The sequence below is a fragment of the Alosa pseudoharengus genome, unplaced genomic scaffold (assembly GCF_046254945.1).
Source record: "Alosa pseudoharengus isolate Yale_2024_CS ecotype anadromous, Long Island Sound unplaced genomic scaffold, YU_APseudo_1.1 YU_APseudo_1.1_scf_7, whole genome shotgun sequence".
NCBI lineage: Eukaryota > Metazoa > Chordata > Actinopteri > Clupeiformes > Clupeidae > Alosa > Alosa pseudoharengus.
In genome coordinates this window covers 26665219-26683587 of record NW_027468859.1, presented here as the reverse complement: position 1 = coordinate 26683587, position 18369 = coordinate 26665219, and the positions used below count along the sequence as shown (strand labels likewise).

The 18369-nt window shown below is 43.2% G+C and overlaps 2 protein-coding genes across 4 annotated transcripts in view; both read right to left on the bottom strand.

Moving 5' to 3' along the window:
* disp1 (dispatched homolog 1 (Drosophila)) overlaps positions 1-10768 on the bottom strand; it is a 61888-nt gene extending 51120 nt beyond the window's left edge. Inside the window, exons 1-2 of one of the 3 annotated variants that reach the window (XM_076272322.1) lie at positions 10539-10768; positions 7589-7680 (exon numbers count right to left, since the gene is read on the bottom strand). The gene's annotated coding sequence lies outside the window, so the exon portion shown is untranslated. Of the gene's footprint in view, positions 1-7588; positions 8040-10538 lie in introns of those variants that run through there. The other 2 variants (XM_076272324.1, XM_076272323.1) reach the window with 2 other exon arrangements.
* A 4007-nt stretch (positions 10769-14775) lies between these two features.
* On the bottom strand, positions 14776-16417 carry LOC143109195 (uncharacterized). Its single transcript, XM_076271852.1, has 2 exons — positions 16237-16417; positions 14776-15577 (listed from the first exon to the last, which is right to left on the bottom strand). The coding sequence occupies exons 1-2, from the start codon at positions 16370-16372 to the stop codon at positions 15093-15095; spliced, it is 621 nt and encodes a 206-aa protein (XP_076127967.1). The 5' UTR covers positions 16373-16417; the 3' UTR covers positions 14776-15092.
* Between the last annotated feature and the right edge of the window lie 1952 nt (positions 16418-18369).

Below are 18369 nucleotides of genomic sequence, written 5' to 3'. Positions count from 1 at the left end.
AACCCGTTGCCATTGACAGCGGTAATTATATGTTTGCAGCGGCAATTACATGAAAATAATTTACCATAGAATGTTGGGAAATCCCATTCAAGTCAATGGAGCGTTCTACTAGCATTGTGAAGAGCTGTATAATAAAGTGATATATCATCAAACCCTGGTGCGTGCATACAGACGTGCACACTTGCACGCATAAGCACACACACCCAAACGCACACACAGCGCTTTGGGAATGGTGACTGTGTAATGTCTCCGCTCAGTAAGAAGCCTGTACTACAGCAGCACCAGCCCAAGCAGAAGGAGTATTCATTTAACTCAATAGGGTGGAAAAGTCTTTCTCCGACAGTTTCATAAAGAAACAATCAAGAGAAATGTTTCCCTATGGTGCACACAACTACTATTGACGTAAGCAGATTTAATACATCAATTGACTTTAAATGATCACAGTTCTTTTTTTTTTTCTTTTCTGATGACAGCCATTCATAAACTGATAGACTGCACTGGCGCACCATAAAGGCCTTCACTTCCCACGGCAGGGCTGCATACTTGATCTTAAACCACAGCTAAATCGTAAACTTTCCATTTATGCAAAACATTGGCTGTCGTCATCAAACCGACATCCCTAGAAGGGAGCAGCATGCTAAATGCATTTGCTTGGCAGGCGACACTTCTTTTCCTCAAGCTGTTATAGACCTGGAGTGTTACTTACTTCACAGGGCTCCATTCAAACAATGGACTAAGGCGAAAAGTCAAAAAAAAAAAAAAAAAAAAAGGGTTTCGGGCTGTGGAACTTCGAGAGAACCAAAACGTACTTGCCGCCGCCACTGCAGCATGGCAACCCAATCAGTGGGCCCGGAGGGATGGGGTGTGGGTGTGTGTGTGTGTGTGTGTTGGGGGGGGTTATCTTGGGCAGCCTCCAAGCTTAGCATACTGGAGCTCCTTTCCCACTCTCTCTCTCTTCCTCTTTCTTGCTCTCTCTCTCTGTCCTCTGGTTTGTGTCAGTGTAATGGACATTTTGTGAAGGCCTTTTTGGAGACACACAGATGGAACTCTGGGGAGATTTATGGCAAGGAGCAAAGGAGTATGTGGCTATCCACTTCTCTCTCTCCCTCTCTCTCTATCTCACTCCATCTCTCTCTCGCTCGCTCTCTCTCTCACTCACTCACTCACTCTCTCTAGCTCTCTAACTCTCTGTCTGGCCCATTGGAATATGGCTTGCGTTTGCACATTTTTCCAATTTATCTCTTATTGAATTAGGGTACACTCGCGGTGCTGGTGGTGGTGGGAGAGAGGGTGAGGGAGGGGGGGAGGTCAAGGTCTTGGAAGTCTTTCAGTAGAAATGCAAACACAGGACCGGACTAAAAGACAGACCATTTTTCAGGATAAGGCATTAGATGAACTTATGACGGCAGCTGGGCAAGTGGGCTTTTGGACGCTGAGAACCCCGTCAGCAGCATAGAGGTCAAGCCGCTAAAACTACTGATGATGTAGAATATATTAAAGCCCTCTCGCCAAAAAAAGGTGGACACTGAGGTTCTAACCTATGTCCACATATAGGAGAGGCTCTAAGGGTCGCCTGGAATAGCCTGCTTTCTACTCATCCCAGCTGGATAAATGACTTGAACTGACAGCCAAAGAAAACATAATGGGTTGCACATAACTGTATCCTTAAAAGAGGAGGTTGCCAAATAATGATGTTCTCATCATTAGCTGTTCCAACTGTTTTATACAGCGGGCGTGGTGGAGCAATGGCAATGTCACCGCATGACAATCGGTCAGCCCGGGCTCGATTTCCCAACCTCTGTTGCAAGTCTGTGTTGCTTTAAAATAAAACTGTCTGCTAAATACAAGTCAATTCATGGCGCCGTAATGTGTCATCGCTACCCCCTGTCTGGAAAATAGGTTGGTTGAAAAAACGCATTACTGCAAGTACAATGAAAGAGATTAGTTCTCCATCTCCAATAGAAGTTCACAGACTTGCTTACTCCAGAAATTAATCACTGGGGAAACTAAAACACACACACACGCACGCGCGCACACACACACACACACACGCACGCGCGCGCGCGCGCACACGCACACGCACACGCACACACACACACCCCCTTAACCCTGTCAACATCCACCTGTTGAAACAGGCCTGGAGACGGAGAGGAACAGGATGAATGGGCGGCTCTCGGCCTCCTTGCTGTTTTTTGAACTGGACACGGCCCCTCAAGGTCAACCTCTTTTAATTCAATATCTGAGAGAGAGGAGGCTGAAGAAAAAGAATAGCCTCAAGCTGAAACCTTGTTTTTTCTGCTGCTTGGGTTCAAAACTGAACTGGTGAAGGCCCCAGTGATGAATGATATTCACCTTGAAGTCACAATGGTTGACTCAGTGACCCATTTGAACTGAGCCATCATTAAGCAGCCAGCATTTTGAGGTGGACAGGGGATATTTCGACTGAATATTAAAGATATTTCTAAGTAACCGCTGTTATAGTGGTAGACAGATAAACACACGCACCCACACACACACGCTCAAAACAGAAATTCACAGCCTTGAAAGTATACTTGTTTTGAGGACAGCATACTGACTTACAGAGTCCATATGTGCACCATTAGTCAGGATCACTTGCTGGTCACTGGCGAGGGGGCTTGCAGTGGAGACCAGGCCTCTCACCGTTCAACGCTAATGAGTGTGACGATAATGACCATAACTGCAAGAGTGTGTGTGTGTGTGTGTGTGTGTGTGTGTGTGTGTGTGTGAACCAGCATTCAGACACACTGTGTCTCTGTGTGGATATGAATATGACGGACAGTGTGTTCATATAGATATGTGTGGGCATTAACCTCTACAGTCATTCTTCTTTAGTTTCCACTTTCTTGGTATCAGATGAGAATATCCTTTAAAAAAAAAAAAATCAGTTCTCTCGCTGTCAGTGGGGACCAGGCCTCTCACAAATCACTGTTAATGAGTGCTACAGTAATGACTATAATGGCAAGACTGTGTGTGTGCGTGTGCGTGCATATAAATGTAAGCATGAAAGTGTGGACGTATAAAGCAAATGGTCGAGTATTAATCTCTACAATTTGCTCGACTTTCTGTGCATTTTCCCCCCTGCAAAAACAGCTCTCTCACTTGATCCTGTGCTAGTTAATTGAGGTCCCAGGCAGAGCGAGCCCCGGAATTATTGGGCCCGTCCAAGTTGTCTCCGGTCAAGACAGCGACGGGGATCTAAATCACAGCAGGAGCCCCCGCGTTCCTGATGTTTCGAGGCCCATTCCTGGACTTCCTGTGACTGAGAGGCAGCCTTTGGCAAGGACAAGCGAGTGTCGATGCCTCCAGCACTCACATTTCAGTCCGCTTTCTTTTTTTTTCTAAATCACAAAACAATACAAGCAATGTGCTTCCACTTTGGAACCACATTCTAAAAGGGGAACGTGAATGTGGTTGCAGATTCCACAGATTTGCACAGCGGCCCAAATTTATTATGTCCAGCAAAGCAGTTTACTTCCATTTAGGTGTGTTGTCACTCACTGGTAGATGTTTCAGACACAAAACCATCTTCAGAGGAATAACTGAAACCCGAGGCCAGGGGCGCCTGAGGCAAATGTGACTGGACAAGTTGGAGAGCACCAGGTCGACCAGTGGTTAGAAATATGTGTCCGGTGGAGAAAATCTGGCATGAGGTCAGTTCACTGTGTTGTGAGCAACAAATCCTAATGAGATTTTTCTCTGCGGGAGTATTGAAACCTTTCCTTGAAGCTGGGGTGGGGTGAGGGTGATGGTGGAGTGGGTAGTGTGAGAGACACAAGCACTGGTCACACAACCTCACTTCACACACATGATATAAGTATACCTAGTACTGGATGTTGCTGACCAATTCCCTTTGAAATGTATTGGAAGATCGGATCCGTCGGACAGACAGACAGACAGAAAGATAGAGTTTAACAGGAGTTTTAACCACGCCACCACTCCATAATTTTTATGTTTAAAAACATGAGACCAATCCAATAAGAAAGACACCGAAAAATAACTAAAGTTTTAAAAAAAGAAAAATGTACCCACTTGCACACATAGCATTATTAACTCTGACTGAGCACAAGACGATGGCCTTTGCCGTGCATGCAGGAAGTGGACACATAACACGCAGACAGGCGGGCGGGGAGGGGACTCCGTGCTGGCGGGGCCTGTTGAGAGGAAGGAGCAGCGGAGAGAACAAAAGGTTCAAAGAGATCTCCATCCCGCTGATTTGGCTTTGAGGTCACTCCACCTGAAGGCCATTATTTCTCCTTAGCCCCATTTTCTTCCCAGAAAAAAAAGAGAGGGGGTGGGGGAGGCAGGCAGAGGATGATTGGTTTGTAGCAATGGTCAATTTAAAAGTCAGATTGCCATATATTACTGTAATACGCTCTGACAACTCTATTGACTCCAGCCAGCTCTCCGGGAGCAGGGCCGTGGGGGGTGCAGGGTAGGGTGGGGTGGGTGGAAGCCGTGGGGGGGAGTAAACTGGTGGAACTAATACACAACACCTGTTGCTTTTCAGCATCCCCACACTATATCAAATATACAAACAGTGACAGCTGCACCCCCGGAATGAGACAGCGAAGGGGTACGGAGGGCGAACGCGAAAGACAGAGCCACGCGTTGTTCCTCCACGCTCGTCCCAACGGGCCCTCTGGCGAATAGCCGGGAAGGAGAACGGAACGGGACGATCTCGCGTCTCTAAAGTTTCACAGGCAGCTTCGGAGGAGCACCATGCACTATCGATTTCCCCCTCTGCCTAAGGACGCCCATCCGGAGCAGGCCCTATCGAGAGCCTGGTTTCAATTATCAGGCCCATAAAGCCCCATAATAGAGATGACATGATCTATTGCCTGGTTGGATGGCATGACCCACGCATGATAGGCTGTCAGTCCCAGAGGCTATCCAACTCCGAAGCTGCTCAGACAAGTGTGAGTTATTGCGTGCCTTTGATTGGCCGTGCCAATCGGCGGATGAGGCACTGATAGTTTTGGGTAAGATACAAAAGACACAAAACCCGAGGACTGCCAGGCTTTTGATTTCTTTTATGACTTGATATCCCCGGGCTTAAGGGTTAAAGAGCAGGCTGTGGCTTCAAACGAGAAATAACCTATAAACTTCTTTTTTTCTGTTTTCTGTTTTCTCCCCCCTTTCTCCTAGTCAAGCCCGATGCTAAATTTTTCATGCCGTTGAGGCTCCGAGCCCAGTTCTGTTCCTGTAGAGGTCAGTTTATCAGAGACCTGGCTCTGTTTCCACTGGGATCGTGCTGACCCCTCGAGGTCCTGAACTTCAGCAGAGCCCTGGGTCACAGGGTTGTAAATCTACAGCGGGATGGATCCAATTTAACCCCTTACTGGGGATGGCTGTCTTCAGCTTGATGGATAGTGGCACTTTTTCCTCTCCATGTGAAACATAGTATGCTACATTAAAAAAGAGATAGATAGAGATAAAGAGAGAGAGAGAGAGAGAGAGAGAGAGAGAGAGAGAGAGAGAGAGCGCGTTACTGTCTTCTGGCTTGGCATATTCAAACTATAAACTAGAATTAGTTTGGTGTTACTTGCTCTCATCTGATGTTGTAAATTTACAGAATAAATGTTAACATAAATAGGCCAGTTAAAAACTCTATAAAACATCTATGAACAGCATTTCTATAACAGCAAGTATAGTCTACACTGATATGGCCACAGACTAAAAAAGATTCAAAACCATTTTCCTTCCTACCAGAATGAATCATAAGAAAGGAGTGAGGAGCTATGCAAAAACTTCTACAAGATGCCCCTGCACAGGGATGGCCATATCGATGGTGTCTGATCACCGATCGGCATGAGGACTCCTTGCGGTGCTGTCGGACCCAGAGCCTGGGAGCTGTGTGCAGCTGTTGCTCACAGCTGTCGGGCCGTTGTCCGAGCCGGGCCAAAATGGGGGCCTGCGGAGAGACGAAAAAACGTCCGAAACGCTGCGCCCCTCCATCACGGGGCAGCCAGCGGTCTGCCAAGCGCGGGGGAAACAACCCCTCTGTGTTTTTACAGTTGAATCTGGCACACCACTTGCTCAAGAGAGAGAGAGAGGAATGTCAAGTCACAGCCATGGTTGTGGCCTCACAAACCCTGCCTTTGTGTCCTCTTTGCCAGGAGCATTCAAAAGTTCCACTTGTCATCCAGTGATCTTGATTCAATGTGCTTTGTGTTGAATAAATAAAGATGAGAATCCCCCTCCTCTTCCTCTCCCCCTACCAGCAGAAAGGTTACACAAGCGTCATAATTCCAGGTCAAACATGTGACTTTTACCCACAATATTGCTCTTCTCTACAGACATCTGTGAAAAATATTAAATAATTAAATAAGTGCACGCTGACACTGATAGCTGGCCCTGGTCTGAAGGCAGCCAGGCCATAAACAGAGGGAGCAGCCCTGTTTCCTATCCTTGCTGAGCAAAATAAATCTCCCGACGCAGCCTTCACAGCTGCCTGCAAAAACTAGGTCCGCTATCATTTCAAAAAAACGAGGGGAAAAAGAGCCATCCACAGGGCTTTCAGCTGAGGAGCTTTGGGGCTGTCCCCAAGGAGAAGAACTCTGCAGCCCTGGGCGGTGTCCGTGTATGTTTTATTTCCTAGTGCACCAAGTAAATCGGTACACGGCATTGACTGAAGGCTGGAATCTGACGTGAAGAGAAAAAAAAAATGTATCTAGTCGGCAGGCGAAGCATACTGAAAAAGTCAAAGCTATCAGTGTTACAAATGTTTTTTTTAACCAAATTTTGTGTTTGTGTCTGTGTGTCTGTGTGTCTGTGTGTGTGTGTGTGTACGCATGGAGAGCTTTCAGTTCATTGAAGTGGTCAGCGTCAGAGGGAGCTGGAAGGTGTGTAATCGGAGCTGACATGTTATGTCTTCAAGGCAATGTTTTCTAACTGAAAATATGCAGCTCAGGCAACCCGGCTCATATTTAGTTAATGTTTAGCTCTGGCATGAGTGACAGTCAAATGCGCAAATGCGACCTCTGTGTATTTGGACTGGAGAATCTTTCATCTGCTCTGATCTGCTGTCTTTGTGAAGTACCGGGTTGAACCAGTGCTTCAGCTTGACCAACAAAAAAATGCGGCCCTTAAATGAGAGAGCTCTTCAAATGCAGGAAGCTAACAAATGAGCTCGGAATTTGACTAGTATTGAGTAATATTATCATTTCTTTGAAGGGTTCAGTATGATGTAAATTACGTAATAACAACTAAACTCCACTTCAGAAAACACTGAGACTTACATCCTGGGCTAACATGTTGGTTTAGGTACAGGATGAGGTGTTTCAAACCAGCCAATTAAAGGGCAATATTATGGTGTTGGGTTTAGCCTGTGAGCACCCTCTAGTGGAAGATCAAGGGAAGCATTTTTTTTTTTTAACTTGGTGGTTTAGTTGATTCACCATGTTTAGTAAGAAGCAAATGTTCTAGATAAGTAGATCATTTCTAAGAGACGCTAGAGATTTCAACACACGGTACAGAGACCAAATGCATCTTCAAAATTTCTGACCCTGACTTAAGGCCACTGATAGGGACAGAATGAATGATAAAAAATAAAAAAATAAAAACTTACTGAAGGCTCCAACCATGGGAAAAACGTACTCTTAGAACTCCAGCCTCCAGCTTTGGCAGTGGATGATCTCACCCCACTTTGCGTAGGAGCAGCTGATAAGAAAGGTTGTCAAAGACAACAAATTAATCTGGGAACCGGAGGGAAACTCCGCCGAAACCCACAATCCAAAATAAAAAAGGAAACATGCTCACCAGGCCTTAACTATGTCTCATAGCTTATTATACTTTTAATTATACATTTTAATCTTCAAGAGTAAACATATAATTATCTCCTTTGAAGACAAGTCTAAGATGAGCATTGGAGGTGCAGTTCTTAACACGGAACAGTCAGCAACTATAAAGTGTTGCTGCATAAGGTTAGAGACATACGGTAAGATGTGATTACAGATGCAACGTTCAAAAAATGGCTCAACAAGGACAGTTCCAGTTCCAGAATTGAGATTTCCACCATCATGTAGTAAAATTGATAGACCTACTGTTAAATTACTAGCTTTGAATGCAAAAGCCTTAAAGCAGACCTCAATCGGATAGGAGGGCAGCCCACACTAACTTAACATGTTATATACACCCCCCCACCCCCCCCCCCCCCCCAGTTATTAAAATTGTATGTTAATGAGTAACATGAATGAGGGCAGGTTCCATAGGCAGGCTGCATTTCAGGCATTGTCTGTCAAGTATGCATATTTCAAAATGTAAAAGGAAAAGGCTAATTATATTGTTATCAGGATATGACATAAGCCATAACATGATATGACATTTTGGGTACATCGTGTGTACGTGTGTATGTGTGTGTGTATCTTTTTGGTGGAGGGGAGGGGGGCATTGGTGGGCTAAACTTGGGGTGTCCCCCTCACCCACTTCCAGCTGTATGGCTGGGAAGCAGTATAGACCCTTTCAACAATAAAAACAAAAACAATGCTTGAACGTTCTATTTGGGCCCCAATCTACTTCCTCTGCATTAAGATAACATATGGAATGTTAAAAAGGAAGTCTTGTGGGGCCAACTATGATGCTGATAATGGAACTCTCTTGAAAGGGTCTATAAGCACGTGACCTCAGAGCAACTGACCCCATCTGGGTAATTAACTTCCTACACAAATCACAGGGGTGCCTCCTGCCCTGTTAATGGACTTAGGTCTGTCTACCTAGAGCCCGATCTGAAAAAAAGTCGCCTGAAAATATACTGGCCATGCAATATGAAGCCCAAGCAAAGAGCAAAAGCGAGAAAGGGTAATAAACCACTCCGTTAAGCTCAGTTTACAGTGAAAATCTGTGCGTAAAACACACAAGATGCATCTTTCACAGTGCATGCAGGTCATGAGGGTCATGACACAGCAATGCAACACTTCAAACATAATTAAATCAACAATCCTCTTAGGTGGGAAAAATGTGACAAACAAGCTCCACACGTCAGAAAATGTGTTAATCCACTTCACACAAGGGTTGGGGACAAACAAAGTTTGCGTATGGTGAGGCTTAGTTTTGCCACATTATTCATAACCTTCCAATACTACTAGGCTTCTTACCATGTGACATTTGCTGGTAATATTCATATGATGTTAAGTGGGTGTAAGGAGCAGATTACTGAAAGACACACTGTCCGATCACACACACACACACTTAAAAATTCTATGTGGAATTAGCCAGACCTACTCCCTGTTTCTAAGATTTATGGTCAGTCAAGAAAGCCACCGTCTCCTGAGGACGCCTGGCCTTTCCAAGGGCAAGTACACCACTATTTCCCCATAGAGTGACTTCAGCCTCCATCAAACCCCTAAGAGGTCAGGACAGACTCTTCTGACAAAATGCCTGGGCCGCCTAATTAAATTATAGGCGTGGGTAGAGACTGCCAACAATTTTGAGAGAAGTACTCCAAGCCAATGACTTGGCTATCTGGCGTAAGGACATTCAAGGTTGTGTGTGTGTGTGTGTGTGTGTGTGTGTGTGTGTGTGTGTGTTGGGGCTATGGTGATGGAAGATTACAGACTGCAATGAGATGAGTCACTTGGATATCATTGGATACGTCCTTTAGTATTTCATTTGACATATTAATGTGTCTTTATGTAGTTTACACAGGGCCTACATGCTATACCTGCTTCCTGACAACAGGATTGTAGATTCAAACAAACAATTCAAATCAACTAAATTTGACTGTCCTGAATGAGTGATCAATGAAAGGTGCATACAGGTAAGCAATAGATGAGAGGAAGATGTAGGGGTCAATGGAACCCTAGGGGTCATTACAATCACCACACATTCGTGAGACTTTGTTACTTAGTAATAATTCTGTATCACACAATCATCGTAACAGAAACACACTTTCCTCACGACTAGTGATATCCATGTCCCCGAATAAGGTTGAGTGTGTCACTTTCTCCGAGCATCACGTGGGACAAATGATAATGAAACTCTATCGATCCATTCGTTGCAATGCGCACTACAATCGCATTCCATTGCAACAATACAACTCACCGCGGGACGCATCTTGGCTTGCATGGGTATGGAAGAGCTAGCCACTGTTAGCAAAATTAGCTCCTAGTTTTCCTATGGTCAAAGACTGATGCAAATGTAAAAATGTAAGCTTCGCCGACTGTTTATTCACAAACTACATCACGAAAGTAAGTTAGCCGAGAACACGCTTTTCTCATCCATTGACCCCCAAAACTGGGAAGAGAGATATAAACGCTATTTAGCCACAGGAATGAATGTAGGATGGTAGCGTTAGAAATGTTTTAAATGATAATACCCATGGGTTAGTTTTTGCTGTGCTCGATAAATAAACGTACTTTACTTAAGTAAGAGAAGGTAACGCTAGCAATCTACGCATAACAAATACAGTATGCTTCAAGCGAGGTTAGCGTTACTTCTTACACTGGCTATATGAAAGTCAACGCCACCATGAGAGCACTCCAAACATAGCTGGAAGGAACAGAAACATTGCATTCTCTTACTTTGATTTATCCCGACCTGTAGAGTTCAAGCATGACGCCCGAAAAATTCCTGTTGTCTGTTTGGAATTGTGGTACTCTAACAGGAAGTGAGCTCCTGTGGCGTTGCGGCGGACAGGGAGTAGGAAGTATCCCATTGGATGGCGATATGTGAAAAAGCAAAGCAAAGCCCACTCGACTCAGCCGCACTAGCCCACACCACTCCTTACCTCAAACTTGCAATACATCCTTTGATCAGTGGGGAGCGCAAAGCAGATGTTGAAGTTCAGTTGATGTTTGCAGTTACACAGCCACTACAGTTAAATTCCATAAATCACGTCACTATTATATTTTACGTTTGCTGTTTTGCGCAGACCCCTTTTATGTAGGCTCTGCACTTTACTTTTTACTTTCACTCAATTGGCTGACAGAACATCAGTGGAAAAGGTGAAACAGATTTTAGTATTGTATAGACTGACTCCTTCAGGTGGATATTAAGGGTGTAGAATAGCCATTTATGGCCCACACTCACCTTTCAGAGACCCCCAGATGTTTACATCATTATGGGTCACAAAAGCCTTTCGTGTTGTTTTACCGCCCCCTGATGGTGACTACTGGTAAAATCAATTATCAAGGGGCCACAGTTCACATACAGCTGTGTGATATTTGTGCTACACGGATTATAAGCATGCAATTCATCCCCATGCACCACATAATTTATGGAACATCATGGAATATCACATCTCACAACACTGATATATTCCGTAAATTATGTGATGCATGCAGGTGAAGTTCCCCGATCCCCATAGCACAAACATCTGGGCATTGGTCATAAGCCCAATTAAACCTCAGTGACAAAAACTACTATGGCTATTCACTGTTAGATGCTGCCTTCAAAAACTACCGTTATTCAGATATCTTAGAAGGCAGCAAAAAGAGTTTTTTTTTCGGTTTGGAACCGCACTTGCTGCCTCGCTCCCCAGTTAGACATCTTTTTTACCGTCTTTGCCCATTACTTAAAAGTTCAAGATCACACACAAATGGCCCTAATCTAAAGGGCTGACAAAAAGAAAAACACAGTAGGCCTATAATGCTCATTGAAATCTGTCTGCAAGCAGCTGTGAACGGGGTCCAAGCATTTGAAGAGCTTAATGCAGGTCACAGGTCACCGTCTTCTGATAGCAATGCCGGTGCCTATGCCAGAAATCAAACTTACGACCCTCAGCCGCGCGTATCCGAACAAGCGTGCTGCGAATCAGTCAGAGGTCCTCGTGTTAACAAATATCAACGTGTCCAACACATCCAATCCGGCAAAACAGAAGAATGAATAGGATGGTAGTCTCAACTTCCAGCTGGGGGCAGCTTGCAAAAAAATCGGAGCTGAAAAGACATAATGTCAACGCGGCTTTACAGTTTTTCTGCTTGGACCCCTAATGACAGGGCAATTCTGTTATCTATTCGCCTTTTTCACCCGGCGGCCAGAGCGAGGCTACAGGGTACACTTGCCATCACACTTAAGTCCAGCAGTCCACCAAAAACACTCACTGAAGAAGAATCAGCGAACCCTTCCTCTTTTTCGATGAGCTTTTTTTTTTTGGCAGTTTGCAAACGGAGTGCATTACCACCATCTGCTGCACTGAGGTGTAATGGCAAGTGTACCCTGTAGCCTGGCTCTGGCCGCCAGGTGAATTAGGGCCTCCTTACACCAAACAACTTTGACATGATTTGGGAAAGATTCTTAAAAGATTGGAGCCTTTTAACTAATGCCTCAAGCGTTACTCAAAAGACTACAATCTTTCAAGAGTCTTTCCCAAATCTTGTCATAGTTGTTTGGTGTAAGGAGGCCCTAAGACAAATTGCTGATGCTCTATCTATTGCTAGTAAGATCCTGAGTGCAAACATAAGTAGATCAGTTGAATGCTCTCACACATCACACAATTGCTGTAGTTCATACATGAGCCACTTTGTTCATTGACTGACTTTGCACATTGCCCGTCAGACTGACTTTGCACATTACCTGTCATTTAAATTAGGTCCTCTAGTGTTGCTCAAGTCTTCAGAACATACCAAAGGAAAGCAAGACATGCCGTGTCTGACATAATAACAAGAGATGCCCTTTCAATTACACTAACAATTATGCTGTGTCCACTACCCTTTTCAAGGGGTATCCCAAGTATATTGTTTACTTCGCAAACCTAGTGATAAACGGAACATCCCCACGTTTTTTTTTTTTCCTCACAAAACAAAAACCTAAGAGCTGTTCCATAAGGAAGTTTACCACTTACCCCGAGGAGTTAAATGTACTGTGAGTGATCATGCAGGAAGTCAGGTTTGTTTGTGTTTATGTTTATATTTAAATGCATTAACAGATGCTTTTGACCAAAACAACGTACTAGGGGTGTAACGGTTCATGTATTCGTATTGAACCGAAACGGTACGGGCGTCACGGTTCGGTGCATGAATTTACACGGAGAATACACGGTATAAAACTACATAAAACTCGTGTGCGGATTAATTAATGTCATGCGCAATTACTGTTAAGTAGCGAGAGTTAACGGGAGCTCTTTAGCGACACCTAACGCTAATCTGTAGCCTCGCCTTAGCTCTGAAGCTCTGATTGGCGCCTATGTTTTTTTTGTCAGGTCGTCGGTCGAGTCCGTCAGTCATTAGCAGCACTAAGGTTAGACCCACAAGAGTTAGAGGATCGATCGCAAGTTTGAGAACTTCAGTTACATTAACGTTAGTACAGCGAAAGAGTGGTGGATAAGATGAAACTGTGTGTCGGCGTTGTTCAGCAGTTGTTGGGTATGTGAGTGGAAAAAATGCTACACATATTCGAAGCCATCACCCAGATGATGTAGGCTACCAATCACTGAAACGAGGGGAAAAAACTTCCCCTGCGCTTCAGCAGCCTTTGGATACACATACAAATAGGGCCAAAACCTATGGCTTAAATTAAATGATTTCGTAATGACAGAAAGTTATGTAAATCGCGTGGTAATTACCTTTATTTTGGTGTAACTTGTAACTTCTCACATGAGGAGCTGGTAGTGTTAAGTGCATAGACAGTAAAATAAAGTGACAACGCTAACCAGGCTAATAAACAAACCATGCTACGGTGAGTTAACGTCAAAGGGCAAAGTCACGTGACTTCTAGTTGTAGGCCTAGTCTGTTTATGAAATGAAAGGAGCAATTTCGTTTTTTAAAAAAAGGCAAAATAGTGTGATATTTTCACAGTTAGTAGGCTAGATTATTACTTTACACACAATAAAAAAAAGTGTAGACCCTTCCATATACAACTAAACACAGATTTTGAAGGTCTTGCTTAAATGGATTTTTAAAAATCATTTCTCTATGTAATTTGCACTTTCAGAAAAAAGAGATGCTGTAGGCCTATTTTCAGTTTTATAGCTGATTGTCTTATTTTGTTTACAAGTTACAGATGGAGTCTGGGTACTTATTGTACTGTTTAGCCTACATCTTACACACTTCAGGCTGTTGCTGATAGCTCAGGGAAGAGACTGTATGACACTAGGTGGTACAGCCTGAGACATGTACAAAAAAAATGCTTTCTGCATTTTTGTTTTGCTTTTCCCTCCACTGTACCGAACTCGTACCGAACCGTGATGTCCGAACCGAGGTATGAACCGAACCGTGACTTCTGTGTACCGTTACACCCCTACAACGTACATTATATTTTAACCAAGGACCAAACGAAACACACCAAAGAGGAAGCTCACCCCTCCCTTCACTCCTCCCACAGAAACTTGACAGTTTCGTTTTTGTTTGGGAGACAGGCTGCCCCCACTTTGTTTCCAGTTTTTTCGGAGCCTGGGTTGACTATAGAGACCAGTTTTTTTTACAGTGTACTCACAGAATAGGCAGCTAGAGGAGATGCAGTCAAGAGGAGATGATTGCTGACATGACGACAAAAAATACTATGGGCTTGAAATCGCATACGATCGCTGACTGCACCTTTAACTCAAGTCAGTCACTAAGCCATGTACTTGGGATACCCCTCAGACACACTTTTAGATGTTTGTAAGTTTCAGGCCTTCTTCATTTCACTGAATCAGTGCTCCTTATAATATTTCATATTTTCCATTGGTGATGGTACATATTCTTTGGACAGGACAATCACAACCATCGCATCAACATAAACAAGGGCCACCCATGTCAAACATCAACATAGTGGACATGACACCAAGCATAGGAAAGAACAGTTTACAGGGACCAGTGGAAACTTAACACACACCAAGCTGACAAACTTACCATTTATTTTAAAACTAACTTCATGGCCTACATGTTACCATAGAGGTCTCCAAAACAAGATGGAGGTAAAATTGTCATGAAATATGAACATAATTAATTTGGTGCCGAGATCTACTTATTGTAAAACAAAACCACCCAAGAACTAAATTAGTCAGATGTGTTGGCTGGATTTATTTGGAGAAAATGTCACAACACATCTGTTGTGCAATTGTTGTCGTGTTAAACTTTCTGACAGACTGATACAGAGGGAACAACCATTTTCTCTTAGTATAAAAAAACTTTGTAAATTAAAGATAAGCTAAATTCTACTGAAACTCTGCTTCATATAGTATTTGGTGTATTTTCAGTTTTACAGCACTCTTCTTGGCGTAAGGTAGCCGTCTAAGGTAAGGGAGCAAGCTAAAGAGAAACATCTCATCTTCCAACTCATCTGTCCCGTCTACCTGCCATTTCCTTTTCCTGCTGGACTTGTGGGAACCAGAAGGGGGGAAGTGAGAGGACGCGTCCAGTCCACTGTGTTCTCCTTCGATTTCGTGTATAACAAAAGATGAATTGCTATCTGCCGGTCTCTCGTCCTCCCTATCTTCATCGTCGCGCTCATCGTCCGGATCGTCTATGGCCGCATTGGCTTGTGAGGTCTTCGACTGTATGAAGGGGGTCAGGAAGGCCATTTGCCAGCTGTACTTCCAGCTCCGATGTGTGCCCCCTGAAGCTCGTCGCCGCTGTTCAGAGCGTTTATCTTTGATGAACATGTCTCTCAAGCTCTTCCATTTTCTTCGGCAGTCTTCCTCTACGTAAAGAAAATAAATGCAGAAGAGTGCTCATTGTTAATTAAGCATGTCTTAAATCTGTGCATGATTAACCATGTATTTCACACTTGGATGAGTCGCTGAATGAACACAGCAACTAACTTGCCTGTTTGTCTTATGGGACCTATATTTTGGATGGAACTTAAAACATGAAGCACCCACAGGGACAGTAAATCACACATCGACTAACGTTAACAGTTAAACAGTCTATTGCAATATAGGACATTATATAACATTACATTGTAGATAAAACACCAGTGAGATTACCAGCTAATTTAGCAAACAGACGAAAAGCTAACGTTAGCTAACAATAGCTACCAAGCCAGAACACTTTTTGTTGTACTGAAAGAACAGAAATACCAGCTTCAGGCGCTCAAAGGGCAAATGTGGCCGTCGTGTTATGTTAGGTGGCAACAATTCCGACAAACTATGACTAAAACGTTAAAGGACTGAACAACAATGATTACTTTTTACATATAACACCAGCTCAGCTAACAGTAGATGCAAACCTTCGCCGGCTAGCAAAGTCAGCTTACAAGCGAGGCTGCCATACAGTTTCACAGCTCACTGAGCAGCTAACTAGCTAGGAAAGCTTAGCCTACAAAAAGCAAGCTTGTTTGGAAAATAGATACATCATTACCTGGCATTTCAACTTGCAAACTTACAGCCCTCCATGCTTTTGCTTTTCTGTCGGTATCCTTGTAAGAATTTAAAGTTGAGTTGTATAACTCTGGATAATCCGAAACAGCAGAAATTAGTCTTTCTTCCAATGTCATTTTGGCAAACGAAAGGAGAGAATGTAGCCAGGCTTGCCAGCTAGCTGGCTGGGTTCACAAACACAAGTCGTCGCGCGTGCGTATTGGCAAAATGCACGGGAGGCTACCGTAACAGTTAGCTACCACCCTGTGGCAGGCAGACAAACGCAACATTTTTGCCAAATAAACCACATATTTTATTCATCGAGGTGTAACATTAACAACATTATTGGAGCTAGCTAACTTTCCAGACAATTAGTTTTATATTTAACCGACTAGGCAGTGTTAATTCAGCGTGCTAATACACCATTGCAAAGTCGAGTCCTACTTGAAGATGAGGCTTTAAATGATCGAAAATTATTTGAATGCAACACTTGATAATCAAGCAATCCATCAGAGATTATGTAGGGTTGTCTTTAGTAGTAAATAAATCCATGAATGTCATGATTTTGTTATTATTGTGTTATAAAACATGCGTTATTACACAGAGAATATGACGAGGTGGCCGAGTGGTTAAGGCGATGGACTGCTAATCCATTGTGCTCTGCACGCGTGGGTTCGAATCCCATCCTCGTCGTTAACTTTTCACTTTTCTGACATATGTCTTAGGCCTACTATTAAATAGGAATGCAACTAGGGATGTAACGTAGTAGTAGTTTTCAACTGCTTTGTTCAAACTATCAGTGGAGAGAGCTGGGGCGTCTATTTAATATTTTAGACAGGTGATATTTTTGAGATATGTGCTTCCTAGAGGCATTTTTTAGTAAAAGTTGGGAACAGGACTTTTTAACATAATTAAGGTGTGCTGAATCCAACTAGACCTGTTCCCAAGCTGAATTTTGAGTTTATGACCATCTAATTTGCATAAACAAAATGGTTGCCAAAATGGCGATTTTGGGCACTTTCATTGGGCGGATGTCATTATACCATGTAAATGAATTCATATTGCTCACAGAAATCTCCCTTGGCCAATAGATCAAGGATACAGGCTGTGAAAAAAAGAAAAAAAATCTAGTAGCCTATTATGCCTATGTTAATTACCTGAAAAAAACTTGTAAAAATGTAATTGTTAAAATGTTATAACTGAGCAGGCACACGGTATTTGACGAATGAGACTTATGTTTTTTGAGGGTCAAGAAAGATGTGTAGTGATGAAATGTGAAGTTTAAAATTGTGGCCTACTGGTTAGGTCTTCGGGCTTGAAACCAAAGGGTTGCCGGTTCGATCCCCGACCAGTAGGAAATATGTGGGTGGTGGAAAGGTTGAGCAGTCTCCCATGCCCACATCCACGGCTGAAGTCCCCTTGAGCAAGGCACCTAACCCCTCATTGCTCCCCAGACATCACTGTAGCAAGGCAGCTCACTGCTCCAGGTTAATGAGTGCTTCAATGTGTGACCTGTGTGTTCACTAATTCACGGATGGGATACATGCAGAGACCAAATTCCTTGTATACCCAAGTTGGCCATAAAACCTGATTTACATTACATTTTACATAATTGAAGCGAATTAGGTTGGTAATGTATGTAGTCTCGGAGTAAGTTACACAGTCCTTTACCCATTTCAGAAACACTTTACGGTAAGGGTACATGAATTAATTCATGATTTATGTATTACTTCATTCATCTAATTAATCATCAGGAATATACTGAGTTCATAGTTTGTCATTTGTGACCTCATACATGAACACATTACTAAAGTATTAGGTACGATGGGCACATCATTATGAATTATGATGTATTAACCATGATCATGACTTTATTTTTCTGCCAAAAATGTGGTCATCACTGCTCAAATTCTGATTTGAACATAACTTTGGAGTTCTCTAAACACATGCTATTATTCACTACTTTAGTTGAGGGGCCACAGACATGATGAATGCATGAGCAATTATCCTAAAATTCATGTAATCATGATGATCATGCTTAAGAAATAAATCACAATGATACAGTATACCCACCTAATGCTTTAGTTGATGTGTTGTTCATACGTGAGGTCATCATGCATGAGAGTATATGAAT